This window comes from Notamacropus eugenii, chromosome 3, assembly GCF_028372415.1.
Source record: "Notamacropus eugenii isolate mMacEug1 chromosome 3, mMacEug1.pri_v2, whole genome shotgun sequence".
Classification (NCBI taxonomy): Eukaryota; Metazoa; Chordata; class Mammalia; order Diprotodontia; family Macropodidae; genus Notamacropus; species Notamacropus eugenii.
In genome coordinates, this window is record NC_092874.1 from 425,164,197 (window position 1) to 425,181,622 (window position 17,426).

Consider the following 17,426-nt stretch of genomic DNA (forward strand, 5'->3'; position numbering starts at 1 on the left):
CTATGAAGCTTTCTTTGGCTTTCTGTGACAGTCCTGTTTATCTATTGTCAAGGCTAATCGTTTGTGCTAAACTGTTTATTAAAACTGTGGATAAACAAACATTAGTCAGTGGAAAATGTGGTTAAATTTCATAAGCTCAGAATGCGGGCTCGGGCTTAGTCTTTCTTGTACGGAAACTTGCAAACAATGCTTGAGGTTTCATTTGGATCCACTTGATTAGTCCCCATAGTACTTGGACACCTAGAATCCTAATTCCTTTAAGTTTTGTTCCCTCATTTACCAGTATTCTGTCGTTAACATATACCAGGAGGAAAGAGGGGTGTGAAAAACAAAGAGTAGAGGAGGAAACTGTAAGTATATGTCGTGAAACTTGAGGAAAAAAATCCATTTGCTCATTCATCTAAAACAACGCGTCTTTTCTAGTACCTACCAAAGAAGCCCGGCAGAGCCAAGCAGATGGTGAACGTACAAGGAACTACTTGGGGAATATCCGAGTTTGCAATCATCTCCTCCTCCAAAGACATGGAGAGTTGTTTAGAGAGGTTCTGCCGCATGGGCTGGAAGCCGTCCTCATTTTGCTCGACAGCGTCATACTGGTAGAGAGTCACCGTGGAGAACTCTTTCCCAGTACCGGGAAGAGACTTTGCTTCAGAGTCCCATTGAAAGCTCTTGGCCGCCATCCTGCAGAGAATCCCACCTGGGAGGGGGGAGGAGGAGAAATACAAAGATGGATTCCATGGGGCCACTCACGATACCAGCTGAGCCCTGCTCAAAAAGTCTCCAGATGGCAGCTGGTAGTACCGGAGATCGTGTTGGACTTGGACTCTGTATGGTAACCTGGACACAAACACTTAGCAGTGTGAACCTGCTGGTCACTACCACCTCTCAGCCTCACCTTCCTCATCTGTCAAATAGGGATAATCATAGGATCTACCTCCCAGGGTTGTTGCGAAGAAATAATAATGATAACGAAAAGGATGATGATGATGATGATGATGATGATGATGATGATGATGATGAGTAGCACTTATATAGCCATATGTAAAGCGATTATCTTTTCCTTACAACAACCCTGAGAGGCAGGTGCTATTATGAGATAGGGTGTGTAAAGTGCTTTGCAAATCTTGAAGCGCTATATAAACACTAGCACTCAACCTCTGCTCCAGAAAGTGCAACTCTAATGGGCTGGCCACATTGTTCCAATGCAAAACATACACTTGTCAAAAAGACTATTTTATGGAGAACTAACACAGTACAAGAGTTCACATGGAGATCAGAAGAAGCAATACAGGGACACACTTGAGGTCTTTCTTAAGAACTTTGGCATTGACTGTGTAACATGGGAGATTCTATGAGCAAAGCAGAATTGAGAAAACTCAAAGGAAATGCAGGATGCGCAAATTTAGAGAATCCACCCAAATGTTCACATGGACTATTTGTGCCCAACCTGTGGTACAGCATTCCAACCTCATATTGGTCTGATCAGTCACAGTTGGACACATGTCCAACTCTAGCATGTTCCAAATGCTAGGGATACAAAGACAAAACTCAAACAGTTCATGACTTCAAGTAGCTTACATTCTTTTGAGGGGAAATGGCAAATAAATAAGCATGTTAAATAATGATAATGGTAAGTGATGGAAATGGTAAGTAAATGATAATACATTTTTTTTTAATTTCACCAGATTTGTGAGTTCATGGGCTTAATAAAGGAGCTCTGAGTAAGGAACTTCTTCTATCTAGACAGATCCATGTGTTGACTGTGACTGGAACAATTAACAAGTCAAGTGGCTTGTCCAGGGTCACAGAGTAGATATGTCAGAGGTGGAAAACAAACAAAATTTAGAGAGAGTAATTTCTTTTGAGGGGAAGGGCATTAGCAACAGGTAGATGGGAAGGGGGAAATCAGAATAATCTTAATTGAGGAGATAACATTTAAGTTGAGGCTTGAAGGAAGCAAAGGATTCGGAGTAAGGAGATATAAAGTGGAATGTTGGGTAAATGGAACATCCAGAAGGCCATTCAGACTAGAATGTTAAGTACAGGAAAGGGGAATCTATATGCGATAAGCCTGGAAATCGAGGCTGGAGTGTGATTGAGAAGGCCTATGACTGCCAGAATGGGAGGCACACATAGAAGTCTTCGTTTATTATTTCTATTTTATACATTATATTATTATTTTTGCGTTTTATATTATTATATTATTTATATGTTTTAAATTATGCCACCTACATAAAAAAATCTCATCTCCCCAACAAGGTTGTAAGTTTCCTCAAAGGCTCAGACCCTCTTTTAGACTTCTCCATAATTTCTCCTTAGGGAAGTGGACCTGCTGATTTGAGATCATAAAATTTGAACTCGGAAGGAATCTTAGAGATCATTTCATCTAACCTCATTTTACAGATGAGGAAACTGAGACCCAGAAAGATTAAGCGACCAGTGACCAGAGGAAAAAAATGGGAAAATTAACATTACAGCCCCACTAAGATCTAGGCTTCCTTCAGATAAAGTTCTTGTGGTCCATTAATATCTGATGTCACTTGGAGGATCACATGGAAAGCGAAGATGAACAGAGAATGTATGTAGGAGAAACAATACATATAGCTAGGTAGTAGGGAGACGTTTATTCTTTCAGGTTATCTTTTTAAAACATGAAATCAGAGAGAGGTTTGGAAGAAATTCAGGGCTAGGATGATTTCCAGGACGACTTAGATCAAGTCATTTCATAATGTGCTAACAACTCATATTTATATAAAGCTTTAAGTCTTACAAAAGGCATTCCTCCCCAAAGTCCTATGATATAGAAGCTGAAATTTATTATCATTTACAATTAAAATATGAAGGTCCAGAAAGTCAGAGGGGCTTCTTACCCCGGGTCACACTGCGAGTCGGCATCAGAGATATGATTTTGAATCCTAGCCTTCCGAATCCAAGTAATAAGATGTTAGACTTAGATCTGGAAAGGTCTAGTAGTCCAACACCCTCATTTTACAGAGGAGAAAACGGAAGCCCTGAGAGCCTTGGGGACTTGGCCAAGGCGGACCTAGAGCTCTCCAGCTAAATCCAGCTGCCTCTCACCATGTCCTCTCTGGGACTTCCACTTCCGAGGTATATATCTTGCTCCCCCTTCGAAAATGAGCTCCTTGAGGGAAGAGAACCAGGTATTTGTTTGTTTGTTTCCGTCCTCAGTGAGGCGAGAACTGTCATCCTTCATTCTTCATCCTCCATCCTCCTTCCCACGCACGCGCTCTCCCGGGGCTCCCGCCCCTTGGCCAAACTCTTCATCTTGCCGCGGTGCCACCCCAAAGGCTTACCTGCTCTGGATGAGGAGGGGACGCCCACCGCCGCCCTGTAGCGCTCTCCCCTTCCCCGCCCGCCCATCCGCCCTGCCCCGCCCCTCAAGCCCAGAAGCTCGCGCTTCTCTCTCGCATCTCTCTTCTCATACAGGTGACCCAGGGACCCCTGTGGCGTCAGTACCTCTGTCTGCCCGCTGAACCAAAGAACGCCGCCAGGGCGAGTCGCGCAGGAATCTGAATGAGGCTGCTCTGTGTTATGTGGTTGCTAGGCAAGAGAGAACTTGGTGTCTGTCAGTCCGCGGGCTTGGAGACTGGAGGGCGGGGCCGGAGAAGGGCTTTCATTTTTAAGGGGAACGAATTAGGTTCAGAAGAAGGTGACCAAACTTGCCAAAGAAAAGTCCACCTGTCCCTAAGCTCTTCCCTCCATGAAGTCATTGGCATTAGAGTTGGAAAAGGACTTTTAAAGAACCAGAGCACCAGAGTTTAGGGTTCAAATTCTGCCTCCTGACCTCTTAACTGCCTGACAGAGTTGGGCAATCACTTCTGGACCTCAGTTTTCTCATTCTTTTAAATGAAGGACTAGAATGTGATGACTTCTAAATCTATAACTCCCATAATCAGCTAATCTTAGACATTTTACAGATAAGGAAACTGAAGCCTGGGGCCAGAGGAATGACTTGGCTAAAATCTCACAGATAGAAAGAAACAGAGCTGGGATTCAGCCCCAGGGTGCTCTAACTAGAAATTTAGAACTCCAGATTAAATATCCTTGTTCTCCCTAGATCCGGGTAAGGGGTGGGGGGAGAAAAGAGATCCCTTTCCTCATTTCAAGATGTGTTTTTTTAAGTCTTTCAGACACCACCCACCTTGGTAACTCCATTTGGGGTTTTCTTAGCAAATATGCTGGAGTGGCTCGACATTTCCTTCTCTAGCTTATTTTACAGATGAAGAAACTGAGGCAAACAAGGTTAAGTGACTTGCCCATGGGCACCAATCTGAATCACATTCTTTTAAAAAAAAAAAAGCTTTTATTCAATAATGTTTCCAATGTGCAAGGTCTTGTGGTAGGTATAGGAGAAATAGATGAATTTAAAAGCAAACCCTGTCCAGTTACAATGTAATAGCAGGAATAAGACATTTACCTAGACAAATTTAATATAACTTAGAATGAAATATCTAATAAAAGCTCCCATTTATACAGCTCTTTAAGGGTTACATAGTGTTTTTCTCTCCGTGATACTGTAAGGTAGTTATTGCAGATTCAGTTTCTGTTTCAGAGTAAAGAAATCTATGATCCTATGCAGCTTCAATGAGCAAACTGCCTAGTTGTTTGAAATTTCTTCTTCTACCCTGGTCTTGTCCATAATAACAATAATAATTATTATTGCTGATTTGTGGGTGTGTTCGTCCTTTGTTGCCAAAGAAGACCATGCCATCAGAGAAACGATGACATGACTTGCACTTGACTTTGTTTTTTTTTTTTTTTTGAGTGAGGAAGGGCTGTGCGGGTCACCAGCCTTACTTCTCCTCCAGAGCCATCTGAATCCAGTGACCAGATAGTCATCAGGATGACTGGAGGTGACCCAGGATGAGGCAACTGGGTTTAAGTGACTTGCCCAAGGTTACACAGCTAGTGAGTGTCAAGTGTCTGAGGTGACATTTGAACTCAGGTCCTCCTGACTCCTGCACTGGTGCTCTATCCACTGCACCACCTAGCTGCCCCTATGACTACCATTTAAATAGGTTGCAAAGGGCTTTATAAATATTTCATTTTATCCTCAACACAACCTTGGGAGATAAGTGCTATTATTCCCATTTAACAGATGAGAAAACTGAGGCAGACAGAAGTTAAGTGACTTGCTCAGGGTCACACCATTGGGAAACCCCAGAGAAAGAATTTAAACTTGGATCTTGTTCCCTCCAACTCCAATATTCCACTGCGTGACCTGTTTGCTTTGGTTGTAATTCTGGAGCTTCTTGGTCAAAGAGCCAGAATTTTTTTGTTTTTAGTGCCAGGCAATAAAAACTCTAAAGGTTGAACTGACCTCCTCCCCCACTTGCTGCCTTCCCAAGTCACTGCACTGCTGGTGCCTAGTGGGTTAGGGATCTGAGGAAGTAGGTGTTAGGGTTCAGATCAACTTGGTCTCTTGCTAGCTGCAAACATTTAAATGGAAGAAAAAAAAAGATTGAAAAATCAAAGATCACCTGAGATAATAAATATTTAAACACACTAAGAAAACAGGGAGTGGAAATTTTGGCAGATTAAGCAAAAAATGAAAGTTATAGTTTCCCTGTGTCTCCCACCCCTCTCTACCCTCCCTTCCCCTTGAAAAAAGACAAATAAACTAAGTTATGGTATAAAAAACAAGATGTGCCCAATAAGAAAGATAAAAGTTGAAACAATACTGAGCTCCTGCCATTAACAAGTGCTCCACTAGTCAAACACAATCAGCAGCATTAAAGCTAGTCTCCTGCACCCAGAGAAGAAATACCTCTTTGGATTTCTTGGGTGCTTTTCTGTTTACAAAGTATTTCCCTCCCAACAAACCTGAAAGGCAGAGTCAGATAAGCAACCATCCATTCAGGTGGGGTTTCTTGAGCACTGACTATGCGTAAAGCAATGGAGAGCTTTCTCCCCCACTCCCTTCATCACAGGAGATCACTAATGAAGGAAATCCTCTACCTTCGCAGCTGAGTAGTAGCTTTTCAAGTTTTAGTGTTAAAGTTGCTGTGGGGCATCTGCGATGTTAAGTAGTCACCACTTCGTGCCAAGGCCACGAAGCCTATGTTTATCAGAGGCAGTCCTGAAGTCCAGGTCTCCCAGGCTGGTTCGTGAGACCACCACAGCACCTCTCATGGAGATTAGTAGGGGAGGGGAGGGAATAAGGATAAAGATAAAGAAAGACGTAGCTGCTGGCCTTAAAAAGCTTGTAATCAAGTTACTTTTAATGAATGCTCTTTCCTGGGCTTGGAAAGAGATCTAGTTAAAGACAAAAAAGACTCAGACGTCAAAAGGCTTTTCCAGTTGGCTGGTTACTGTTGGCTGGGGTGTACATACACACACACACACGCACGCACACGCACACACGCACACACACTCACTGAGCTAAAATAGTTTGGGGGCCCTGAAGTAAAACAGTGAATAGATAACCCTTCCCCTCATCACCATTTGGAAGAAGAAGTGTCATAGTACCAAAAGACCAGCAAGTGCCCAGCAGCTCTGCTCGGCAGAGAATGGTGGAAAGAAGCGTGAGAGCAGCATGTTGGAGTGACCAGATCAACGGAGGACCTCAACAAATAGAGCAAGCTGCTAACCCTGTGATATTCCCAGAGGACATCAGGGTCTTGGGGAAAGTAAAGAAAAGCTTCAAGGTAGGAGTTACTACAGCATGTAGAATTTTCTGATCTTTGGGTCATTGATCTAGTGTTGAAAAGGACCTCACAGATCACTTAGCCCAATCCCAACTATTTTGCAGATAGGAAAAAGAGAGGCAACTAAGGTTCAGATGGGGCAAATTACTTTTCCAGTGTCACGGAGTCAGATTATCTACCTCTAAATTGAGCATTCTTTTCACTGTATCATACCTGTGTACGACTATTTTGCCCTATATGGGACCTTTCTTTATTGACCACTTTAGGGTATAAACTCAATACTGAGATGATTGGATCAAAAGATAGGATTGTTATCCAGGCATATCTGACTCTTCATGACCCCATTTAGGGTTTTTCTGACAAAGATACTGGAGTAGTTTGTCATTGACTTCTCCAACTCATTTTACAGATGAGGAAACTGAGATAAACAGAATTAAGTGACTTGCCCAGGTTCATATAGCTAGTAAGTAACTGAGACTAGATATGAACTTAGAAAGATGAGAATCCCTGACTCCAGGCTTGGTGCTGTTTTGTGGACATAGAGCTGGCCTTGGAGTTAAGACCCTGGTTGAAGTTGAGCCACTGACCTCTGATACTGGTGTTCAATCCTAGGAAGGTCACTGAATTTCTCAGTGTCCCAAGAACTTCTCTAAAACCATAAACTGCAGAGTAGATGTTGATTTGCAATGGTAAAGGAAAGGGTGGGAGAGAGAGGAGCGGAGAGGAAAGGAAAGGAGAGAGAGAGAGAGAGAGAGAGAGAGAGAGAGAGAGAGAGAGAGAGAGAGAGAGAGAGAGAGAGAGAGAGAGAGAGAGAAAGAGAGAGAGAGAGAAAGATCCCTCACCAGGAACTAAAAGCATCAATGAAATCTCAGGTATGAATCTCTTCAATCAATCAATCATCTTTGCCAGTTTGACCAGTAAGAAATGTTGTTTTAATTTGCATTATTCTCATCAATAGTCTGCAACATTTTCACTATAGTAGTAGAATTTGCATTGCCATTTTGAAAGCTGTTCATTACCTTTGACCACTTTAGTCTTTTGGAGAGCGATGTCTTACAGATTTGCATCAATTCTCTGTGGATTTGGGATGTCAGATTTTTATCAGAGGTAGTTGATGAAAAGGTTGTTTCCCATAATCCATCATTACTTGTCTTCTCAATGTATTGATTTTGTGTGTGTGTGCAAAAGGTTTTCGTTTTTGTGTAATCTAAATGGCCTGTTGTCTTTCATAACCATCTCTTTCCCTTCCTAATCATGAATTCTTCCCCTAACCAAAACCGTGAAAGACACTGTCTTCCATTCTCCTATAATTTTCTTATGACATGAATTTTATATTGAGATCATTTATCCATTTGGAATTTATTATGATAAATAGTGTTAAACTAAACCTGTTTTACATTATTTAAAATCTCAACACCAAATGTCAAGCAGCTCAAACTTAAGGAGAGAAATAAAAGAAAATGGAATATTCACACTGCAATGAGTATTCTTTACTTTCATGGGTGCAGATGTTAGTAAATTGTGTTGACATCTTTTTGACCCACTCATTTTCTTCCCATCTTATTCAGTGAAAAGCCACAGATTTATCATGCCTCTTCTATCCCATTCTTTCTAAACAGAATAGCAGATGGGTGAGGAATGTTTCAACAAAGAGCCAACACTTTTAATGCTTCTGATTTGAGAGGGCATGACTGTCAACTCAAAATTGTAGATTTCAAAGGTTGTTTATGCCAACATATTTATAAAAGATCTATCACAGTCTTTAAATCAATTACTTACATCCAGCTGGAGATTTTGTTTTTTCTCATTTAAAATACCTAAACCAAACAGTAAAATTATAATAACATCTCAGAGACTCCATATTTTTTTCCCTTAAGTTCTGCTCTCTTAGATAGTTAGAAGCTAATGTTTTTTAGAATATATGCACAAAAGTCAAATAGGAATTAGCCTTTCAGTTGATGTATTACATCCTCGATTATCCATTGTGAAGACGTTTTTTACCCCCAAGACCAGGTTTCCCCCCCACCCCGACCTTCTGTTTTGATTTTGTATTGGATCTGTGATTTTCCTGGTTTAGGAATTTACCGGTTTCAGAATCTCCTACAAATGTAGATCAGAAACTACTCCACCATTTATAATCATGTAGAGTTGCTACAAATGACTTGCATGAGGTGACATAGCTAATATTTATCATAGGTTAAACTTGATCCCAGATCTCCCTTAATGAATCCTCTCATCTCTGCACCTGCTTGAGGCCCTTTTACCGTCCTGATAGGTAAGTGTATGATATGGCCCCCTATTTCTAGCTGGCTCTAACCATTGCATCCCCAACCATTTTCTTCCCACATGCCTACCTGCTATTGAATTCTCCTGGCTACTGGATGTTGCCTTGTGACCTATGGATGTTTCCACTTTATAGTTGTGGAACAGTAATCAATAATTAGGCATACCAATCACACTTCCTATAGCTTCACTCTATCCCTGTGACTTCCCCTGACCACTCCCTGAGTTGTCTCTCCCTATTGAAATATGAGCTCCTTGAGGACAGGAGCCATCTCCCTTTTATATTTATATGGTGTCAACCCCATGATACATAGTTTAAACTCTTATTATATGCTTTTACATTCATGAATTCATTTCTCATCCCTATATCCAGTTTTCTATCCACTATACTATGCTGCCTATTATAGCCTAGTTGCAATTAATTTAAAATTAACTTATTGTTCCCTAGCAATATAACTGGATAGAGAGATTGATTTTCCTTTTACTTATTTTTAGCTAAATACATATGATCAATTAAATGAAGTTATGATTCCTAGAGTGAAAGCCCAACATGGCAGATGCTGACCTTAGAATCAGGAAAGACCTAAGTTCGAGTCTCTGCCACCAACACATATGAGCTCTATGTGAGCATGGGAAAACTGCCTACCCTCTAAGATTTTATTTATAAATACATATGTACACATATATTATAGATAAATTGCCTATCTATATTAGTGGAGGAAATTTCCAAACTATTAAAATCTCAGACCAACAGCACAAAAAAGTCTCCTACTAAACTAAAAAGGCTTTGAGTTAGGACCCAGTAACAGATTATATGTTTTCCTTCTCAAGACTTTTGTAGCTAAGTTAAAAGACTAATCATCAGGTTGACTATAGGTGAAGAATTTTTTTATCACTAGCAACTTTCCTAAAGCACAGAGGAGCGGTTACGTCTGCCTGTAGAAGAAAGACTCATTAAACAAAAACATGAGTCTTTGATGGGAGTGAAATAAGTGTGACTCTCATTATGTGACTCGTTCTAAGCCTTAGTGCCCTCATCTGTAAAATGGGAGTTGGACTACAGGGAATCCAAGGTTCTTTCCAGCTCTAAATCTATGATCATTAATTTTATGTAGCTTTACATTGTTAATATGTTGAAAGGATAAAAAGTACAACAGTTAATTATGCCATAAAACCGCTAATCATGCTATAAGCAACTAGGTGGTATAATGGATAAAACTAAGAACTTGCAGTCAGGATCTGAGTTTAAATCTTGCCTTAGCTATGTGACTTGGGGCAAGACACTTAATCAATCAACCAATGAATATTTATTAAGCTTTGGCTGTGTGCCCACTATGTGCTGGATATTGTGCTACACTCTGAGATACAGAAGAAGCAAAAGACAACCCCTACCCTCAAGAAGCTTATAATCTAATGGGGGGAGACAATATGCAAACAAATTTATACAAAGCAAGTTATATACAGGATAAATAGAAAATGATAAAGGGAAGATACTAGAATTAAGAGCAGTTAGGGAGATTTTAGATGGGACTTTAAGGAAGCCAGGGAAGTCAGTAGGTGGAATTGAGGAGAGAGAGCATTCCAGGCATGACAGATGGCCAGAGAAAATGCCCAGAGCTGAGAGATGGATGGTCATGTTTGTGGAACAGTATGGAGGTCAGTGCTACTAGACTGAAGACTATGCGTTGGGAAGTAAGGTATAAGAAGAGTGGAAAGGTAGAAGGGCTAGGTTATAAAGGGTTTTGAATTCCAAAGAATTTTGCATTTGCACCTGGAGATAATAGGAAGCCATTGAGATTTACTGAGTATTGGGGTAACATATTTGGACCTTTGTTTTAGGAAAATTACTTTAGTGACTGAATGGAGAAAGGGGTGAGATGTGGAGAACTTGAGGCAGCAGACCCACTCATGGTTATGGCAATAATCCAGATATGGGTGGATGTGTGCCTGCACCAGGTTGGGGGCAGTGTCAGAAGAAAGAAGGGGGCATTTTCAAGACATGGTGCAAAGGCGAAATTAACAGGCCTTGGCAAGAGATTGGGGGGAAGGTGCAGAGAGACAGTGAGGAATCTAGGATGACTCCCAGATTGTGAGCCTGAGGGACTGAGGATGGTGTAGCCCTTCACCGGAATAGGGAAGGTAGGAGGGAAGGTTTGGGGAGAAGATGATGAGTTGTTTTGGACATGTTTAGTTTAAGATGTCTGCCAAACATCCAACTGAGATGTCTGAAAGGCAGTTGGAAATGTGAGATTTAGAAGTCATCAGAGAGTTGGTAGATTTTGAGAACCATCAGCATAGAAATGGTAACTAAATTCATGGGAGCTGATAAAATCACTCTCTACCTCAATTGTTGTTTGGTCATTTCAATCATGTCTGACTTTTCTGACCCCATTTGGGGTTTTCTTGGCAGAGATACTGGAATGGTTTGCCATTTCTTTCCCCAGCTCATTTTACAGATGAGGAAATTGAGGCAAAAAAGGGTTGAGTGACTTGCCCAGGGTCACACAGTTAGGAAGTGTCTGAGGCCGGATTTGAACCCATGAAGATGAATCTTCCTGAATCCAAGCTCCACTGTCCCTAGCTGCCCCATTCTCTCTTTCCCTCTGCCCCAAAGTGTCAGGCATCAATCCTCTGCAGGGAATCATGTCATTCATTTAGCACTTAATCCAAACCCAACCTTATGGCATCTCTCCTATTTGGATCCTGTAGCTTTACTTCTGTTTTGCTGTTTAACTTTTTATATTTTATCTCTCCAACTAAGCATTTTATCTTACTTCATATAGTGTTTTACAGCTGACAAAGTCTTTTCAATCATATTATAAATTCCTGGAGGGTGGAGGTCACCTGTGTTATCCTTTTATAGCACTCCTGCTCCTACCCCCACCCCCAGAAGTGACAAGAACTTTCTGGGCACATTGGGGTTGACCCTTCATAGCTTGGGGAATGTTCTTTCTGTAAAACTAAGGGGCCTCCTCTAATCACCGAACCAGAAAATGCAAGTTGGAAAGGAACTTAGGGCTCAGCCATCTTCCCAGGAAGGCCTTCTTTTCACTTCTTTCTGCAAGCCTCTTGCCCAGCTCATATAGGCATACATTCAGAAAAGAGAGGAAAAAAGATTAAAAATGACAAAATTCTAAACAAATGAGCAAATGAAGATTGTATAATATGTATCTCCTTTTGACTACCAGAAAATTTTCTGAGATTAAAAAAAAAGGTCTCTTTAAAAAAAACAGTAAAACTTTACCAAAAAAAAGAAAGAAAGAAAGAAATTCTTCCATTTCTTTACCAGGACCCTCTAACACACACATACACCCATCCCCCAATCAAATACAAAAGAAAGTAGCAGAACCATTGAATTTGTTACTTTGAACCTTAGACAAAAACCTTGTGGACTCAACTGAAATTTCTTTCCAAGACTCCTGGTAACACTGTCAAAACCAGAAAGATCTGGAAGGATTCTATTCTAAACCCTGCCTTCTGTGCCAACGTGTTGTTAGCTAAAAACTAGAACTGTCAACTTGCTTCCCTTAGAGGGGAAAAGAGGTGAAAAGATTACATTTTAAATATTAATGGGTCTCTGAAAGTTGCTTTTTGAAATTTATTCACGGAGTTCCCCCAAGCAGACCTGAAACACAATAAATCCCCAGCTATTGTATCCTAATTATATTCCAATATTCCCAGAAATTGTATGACCTATACATAATATGGATGATTTTGATGTTGCATTTTTTTAGTGAGATCAGTTTAGTCCATCTCCTAGCTGTCTCATTCATTAAACCAAATAAACTTCATTATTCATAGCTGAACATTAAGAGTAGAGCTGTAACAACGAATTCTGTGCATAGAGCAAGAGAAAGGAAGGGAAGGGGGAGGGAGCAGAATACAAGGGGGATATCTCATCTGGAGTGCATAAAATATATGGAGAGAACTATGCTTTGAGATACCTTTAGATTTCTAAAGCTACTGCTGGAGTGGAGGAAGTACTGGGGACCTGGAATACATACTTACATATGACTCTCAAAAGCACCCCTGTAAAACAGGGTGGGCCAGAATTATTACTATTTGTGGGATGAGATGTGCTGGTTCCTGTGGTTTCTCTTATGAGGATGGATAACTCTCTCTAACTAGAAACTGAGGATAGGGGCCTTAAGAGGTTAAGGAATCTTGCTCTGGCCACTGGGCTTGTATAAGGCAGATCCTGAACTCCGGTTTTTCTGAGCTTTCTCCTCTAATATTACTTACACTCTATTCTACTCTGTATGTATCTCATATGTACCTATTTCTTTACATTATGTCTCTTTCTTTGGAATGCAAGGTCCTTGAGGTTGGGGATTATTTTTACTTTCTTTATAAACCTTTATACCCTTCTCTCTCTGTGTCTCTGTCTCTGTCTCTCTGTCTCTCTCCCTCCTCTCTCTGATTCTGTGTGTCTCTCTCTCCTCTGTCTCCTCTCTCCACTCTCTATGTCTCTCTCTCTCCCTCTCCTCTCTCTCTCTCTCATTCTCTCTTTCTTCCTCCTCTCTGTCTCCCTCCTCTCTCTCCCTTTCCTCTCTGTTTCTCTCTCTTTTTCCTCTCTTTCTGTCTCTCCTCTCTCTCTCTCTCTTTCTCTCTCTCTCTCTCTCTCTCTCTCTCTCTCTCTCTCTCTCTCTCTCTCTCTCTCTCTCTCTCCCTATCTATCTATCTCCTCCTTCCTCCTCTCCCTGTCTCCTCTCTGTCTCGTTCCTTCTCTCCCTCTTCTCCTCTCTTCTCTCCTCTTCTTTTCTCTCTCTTCTCTCTCTTCTCCCCCACCCCCATCTCTCTTTGTCTTTGTCTCTTTTTTCCTCTCTGTCTTTCTTTTTCCTTTCTGTCACTTTCCTCTCTCTGTCTATGTCTGTCTTACACACACACAGACACACACACACACACACACACAGAGCTTAATAAGAAAATGTTATTTAAGAATTCTGTTCAATATAATGACACAAGCACACCATAATCTGCCTCCTCACAGAGGGAATGAACTCAAGATGCAGAAAAGAGATTTTTGCATATGACCAGTGTGAGAATTTGTTTTGCCTGACTACATATTTTGGTTACACGGGATTTCCTCCCTCCTCAAATTGCTAACTTGACACCAAAAGAGGCCCTCTCACCACCACACCACACTCCCTCTTTCCCTGCCCCCCCCCCCATTTTAGACATATGGAAACAACAGCTCAGAGATGGCAAACAGTTTGCTAGAATACTCTTCTGCCTCTCACAACAATCAGCGTCCTGGAGTTTGCACCCCCCTCAGTACCTATCACAGTGTCTGGCACAGGTGCGTTGAGAGATTTTTATATGCATCCTACAGATTAAAAAAATCCTCAGAATCATTTGACCGAGATCAGACTGACTAGCTTGGAAATGTCCATGATAACCCTGAATTGCTATCCCAAATCACATAGTTTCTTTAGAAAAGTTTAGCTTCTTCTTTGTACTCTCTCTACAATTCATTTCTGTGGGTGTATCTATCTGGCTAAAATGAAAATTGTTTTTGCCCAAAGGGAAATGGCAGTATCCTCTCATCCATTCCTAATACTTCGCTAGCCAACACTTTTACTTTCCCTTTTCTGGAGGGCGGCTAAGGAGGAGGGGAGAGAAAAAACAGCCTCTTCCTGCCCTCTGCGAAAGGGGAAATTTTATCATCACCAACAGATAATGTACTGTGTATCCGAATTAGCCTTAATTAAGTTTTATGGTAACAAGAGAGAAACACTATGATGAAGGCAAAAGAGGCATTGTAGGAATGCAAATGCAAATGTATTTGGAATCAGAAGTCCTGAGTTTGAATTTTGCCTCTTCTCTTTACTACCTTGTGACCCTGGGCAAACCACTTTAATTCTCTGGGCCTCAGTTTCCTCTTCTGTTAAGAACGAGGAGGTTAAACTAGAGGACTTTTCGGGTCCTTCCCAACTCTAAATCTAAGCAGCAATCACAATAGCTCAGTTATGCAGGACTTCAGAGTTTACAGAGCAACAGCTACGTGGGGCAGGTGTAGACCGTTTCAAACGAGGGAATGACCTGCTCACAGGTCTAGCAAACGCCAGAGCAGGGATTGGAAATCGAATTCCATTCCGTCTACGCTGCTCCTACCGAGGGGAGATCCAGTTGTCTAAGACTCAAAAGTCTCAATGAATTCTCCTTTTAGAGGGTCACTAGCAAACCGCAGCTTGAACAGAAAGCACACGAGGAGCTCTCCCGGGAAGTCTTGCTGCCCGCGGAAATGCTCACATTTGAGGGCAGATTAAAAGGCGGACATCAATTAAAAGGGCAAAACCTTTACTCTGCCGGCTCAGAGCCCCATCCCCACCTGTTCAGTGGCAGAAGGGGCCTGCTCCGAGCCCGGTCCCAAGGGACCTACCCGAGCTGCTAGGGCGCAGAAGTTACGGGGAAAGGGCCACGGGGCGCAGCATAGCACGCCCCACTGGAGAGCGGCTGGCCGCCTGAGATCGCTAGGACACTAGGATCCGACAGCGGGGGCTGGTGGCTCAGAGGGCCGCAGGGATCCGGAGAGGAGGGCGGCGGGAGGGGAGTGGGCGGGCAGCCCCTCCCTGGGATGACGTTCCTCCAGCCCTGGGGCTCCGCAGCCGGTCGGCCTCTTCGTCCCTCCCCGCCGAAGCCGAAAGGACGGCGAAGCCTCCCGGAGTTTCCTGTCCCTCGAGTTCTCTCCAGACCGCGGCGGGCCGAACTGCAGCCTAGGGAACTGGGGGGCAAGCTCCCTCCCCACTTAGAGCGATGCCGGGCAGCAGAAAGGAGCCGGGTCAGAGTCCTGGGTAGCGGGAGAATTCGGGGAGAGGGGAGGGAAGGAAGGCTCCAGGCGGCCGGAGAAGCGATGGAGCCGGGGCCGGTGGACGCCTGGGACCCGTACCGCCGCCCGGCGCGCCGAACGCAGTGGCTGGTGAGCGCCCTGGCCCATCACTACAGTCTAGACCGAGGCGTGGAAAATGAGATCGTGGTGCTGGCCACCGGGCTGGACCAGTACCTGCAGGAGGTCTTCCACCACCTGGACTGCAAAGGAGACGGCCGCCTGCCGGGGGAGGACTTCCGCGTGCTGTGCAAGGTGCTGGGGCTACGGCCTGGGGCCGGTCTAGGCACAGAGGGGGGATGCAGCGAGGACGAGGAGGATGAAGAGGAGCGAGCCGTGCTCTGGGCCGACATGGCCCCGGAGCTCACCTTCCGCCAATTCCACGCCCGCCTCTGCGGCTACTTCAGCACCCGAGCAGGGGCACGGGAGGGTCCAGAGGGGAGTCGGCTGCCTGTGGGCCCGGAGAGCGAGCACATCGAGACCCAGATCCGGCTGCGCAGCCCCCTGCGCCGGCGCCGGGAGCGGTCCGGGCCGTCTGCTGTCCGGGCCGCGTCCGGGCGCACAAGGAGCTCCCCTTCCAGCGCAGCAGTCGCCGGCACGGGCTCTTCTGGCTGTTCCCGGGAATGCTACGAGGAGGTGGTGGCCCTGGAGCAGGCGGAGGACCGGGTTGCCAAGCTAGAGGAGGAGAACGCCAGCCTCCGGGAGCTGGTGGAAGACATGAGAGCCGCGCTCCAGAGCAGCGACGCACGCTGTCTGGCACTGCAGGTGAGCGGCCTCAGCCCGAGAGGCACAGGGAGAGGGGAAGCTGGCACAGTGCGCCTCGGTCCTGACACGCTGCCCAGGGTTACGCTGCCCCCCAGGTCTCTGACATTATCTCTCGGGCATCAGAATCCTAGTGCGCTAGAGGAAAAAAATCATCGAATTTAGGGGCCGGCAGAACCCCGAGCCTAAACCCAACTCTGACAGTACTGAGAGGACTGGCCCAAGGTAAACCCCTTAACTGCTCTGGGCGTCCGTTTCCTTGTTTGGAAAATGGGTTTAATAATAGCTACCACTGCCAATCTCATAGAATTTGTGAGTACCAGGGCGTAGGAAAGTGCTCTGGAAGCTCAATGTACAGTCATCTGAAGGCGTCATTATTATCAGCTAAGGAAATAGTGATAGTGTGTTGTAGTGGATGGTGATCTGCTTTTTGAGCCAGAACGACCTGGGTTCAAATACCTCCCCGGACACATACTAGCAGGGTGTCACTGGGACAGTTCACTTCCCTTCTACCTACAGTGCCTGGCACATAGTGAGCGCTTAATAAACTTCCTTCCCCTCTGTGCCCCGAGGAGACTCTAAGAGTATAAATCGCCAAGAAATTCTTGCTATAGAGAGTTTGGGGATTGCAGTTAAATTCAAACCTGCAGCTCTGCGAACCCCTCATATTTAAACTTGATTGATGGCTGGCGTAGTTCCTCCAAGGATGCAGCTCTCAGCCCATCTACTTCTTTGTTTACATTAGTATCCTCACAATTTCGAGAGAACTAGAGGGTCCTTTTTCCTCCTTGTCTCTTCCTCCCCTCCCACCCCCCATCCCGGCTCCCAGAGTGGACATGATTTCTGAAAGACATGGGCACAAGAGTTGCAGAAGATGGGGAGGTGAG

General features: G+C 43.9%; 2 protein-coding genes across 8 annotated transcripts in view; one reads left to right on the forward strand and one right to left on the reverse strand.

Moving 5' to 3' along the window:
- Nucleotides 1-3,935, reverse strand: part of CFAP92 (cilia and flagella associated protein 92 (putative)) — a 69,044-nt gene extending 65,109 nt beyond the window's left edge. For 4 of the 5 annotated variants that reach the window (XR_011964653.1, XM_072598271.1, XM_072598268.1 and 1 more), the window contains exons 1-2: nt 3,079-3,344; nt 431-697 (exon numbers count right to left, since the gene is read on the reverse strand). Coding sequence is in view for 4 of the 5 variants with exons in the window: in XM_072598271.1 (XP_072454372.1) it covers nt 431-697; nt 3,079-3,214 (403 nt within the window). In the remaining variant the exon portion in view is untranslated. Of the gene's footprint in view, nt 1-430; nt 698-3,078; nt 3,345-3,477 lie in introns of those variants that run through there. The other variant, XM_072598270.1, reaches the window with a different exon arrangement.
- Nucleotides 3,936-15,414: 11,479 nt separating this feature from the next.
- Nucleotides 15,415-17,426, forward strand: part of EFCC1 (EF-hand and coiled-coil domain containing 1) — a 77,079-nt gene continuing 75,067 nt past the window's right edge. For 2 of the 3 annotated variants that reach the window (XM_072598274.1, XM_072598273.1), the window contains exon 1: nt 15,448-16,542. In XM_072598274.1, coding sequence (XP_072454375.1) covers nt 15,529-16,542 — 1,014 coding nt within the window. In that variant the 5' untranslated portion in view covers nt 15,448-15,528. Of the gene's footprint in view, nt 16,543-17,426 lie in introns of all 3 variants that reach the window. The other variant, XM_072598276.1, reaches the window with a different exon arrangement.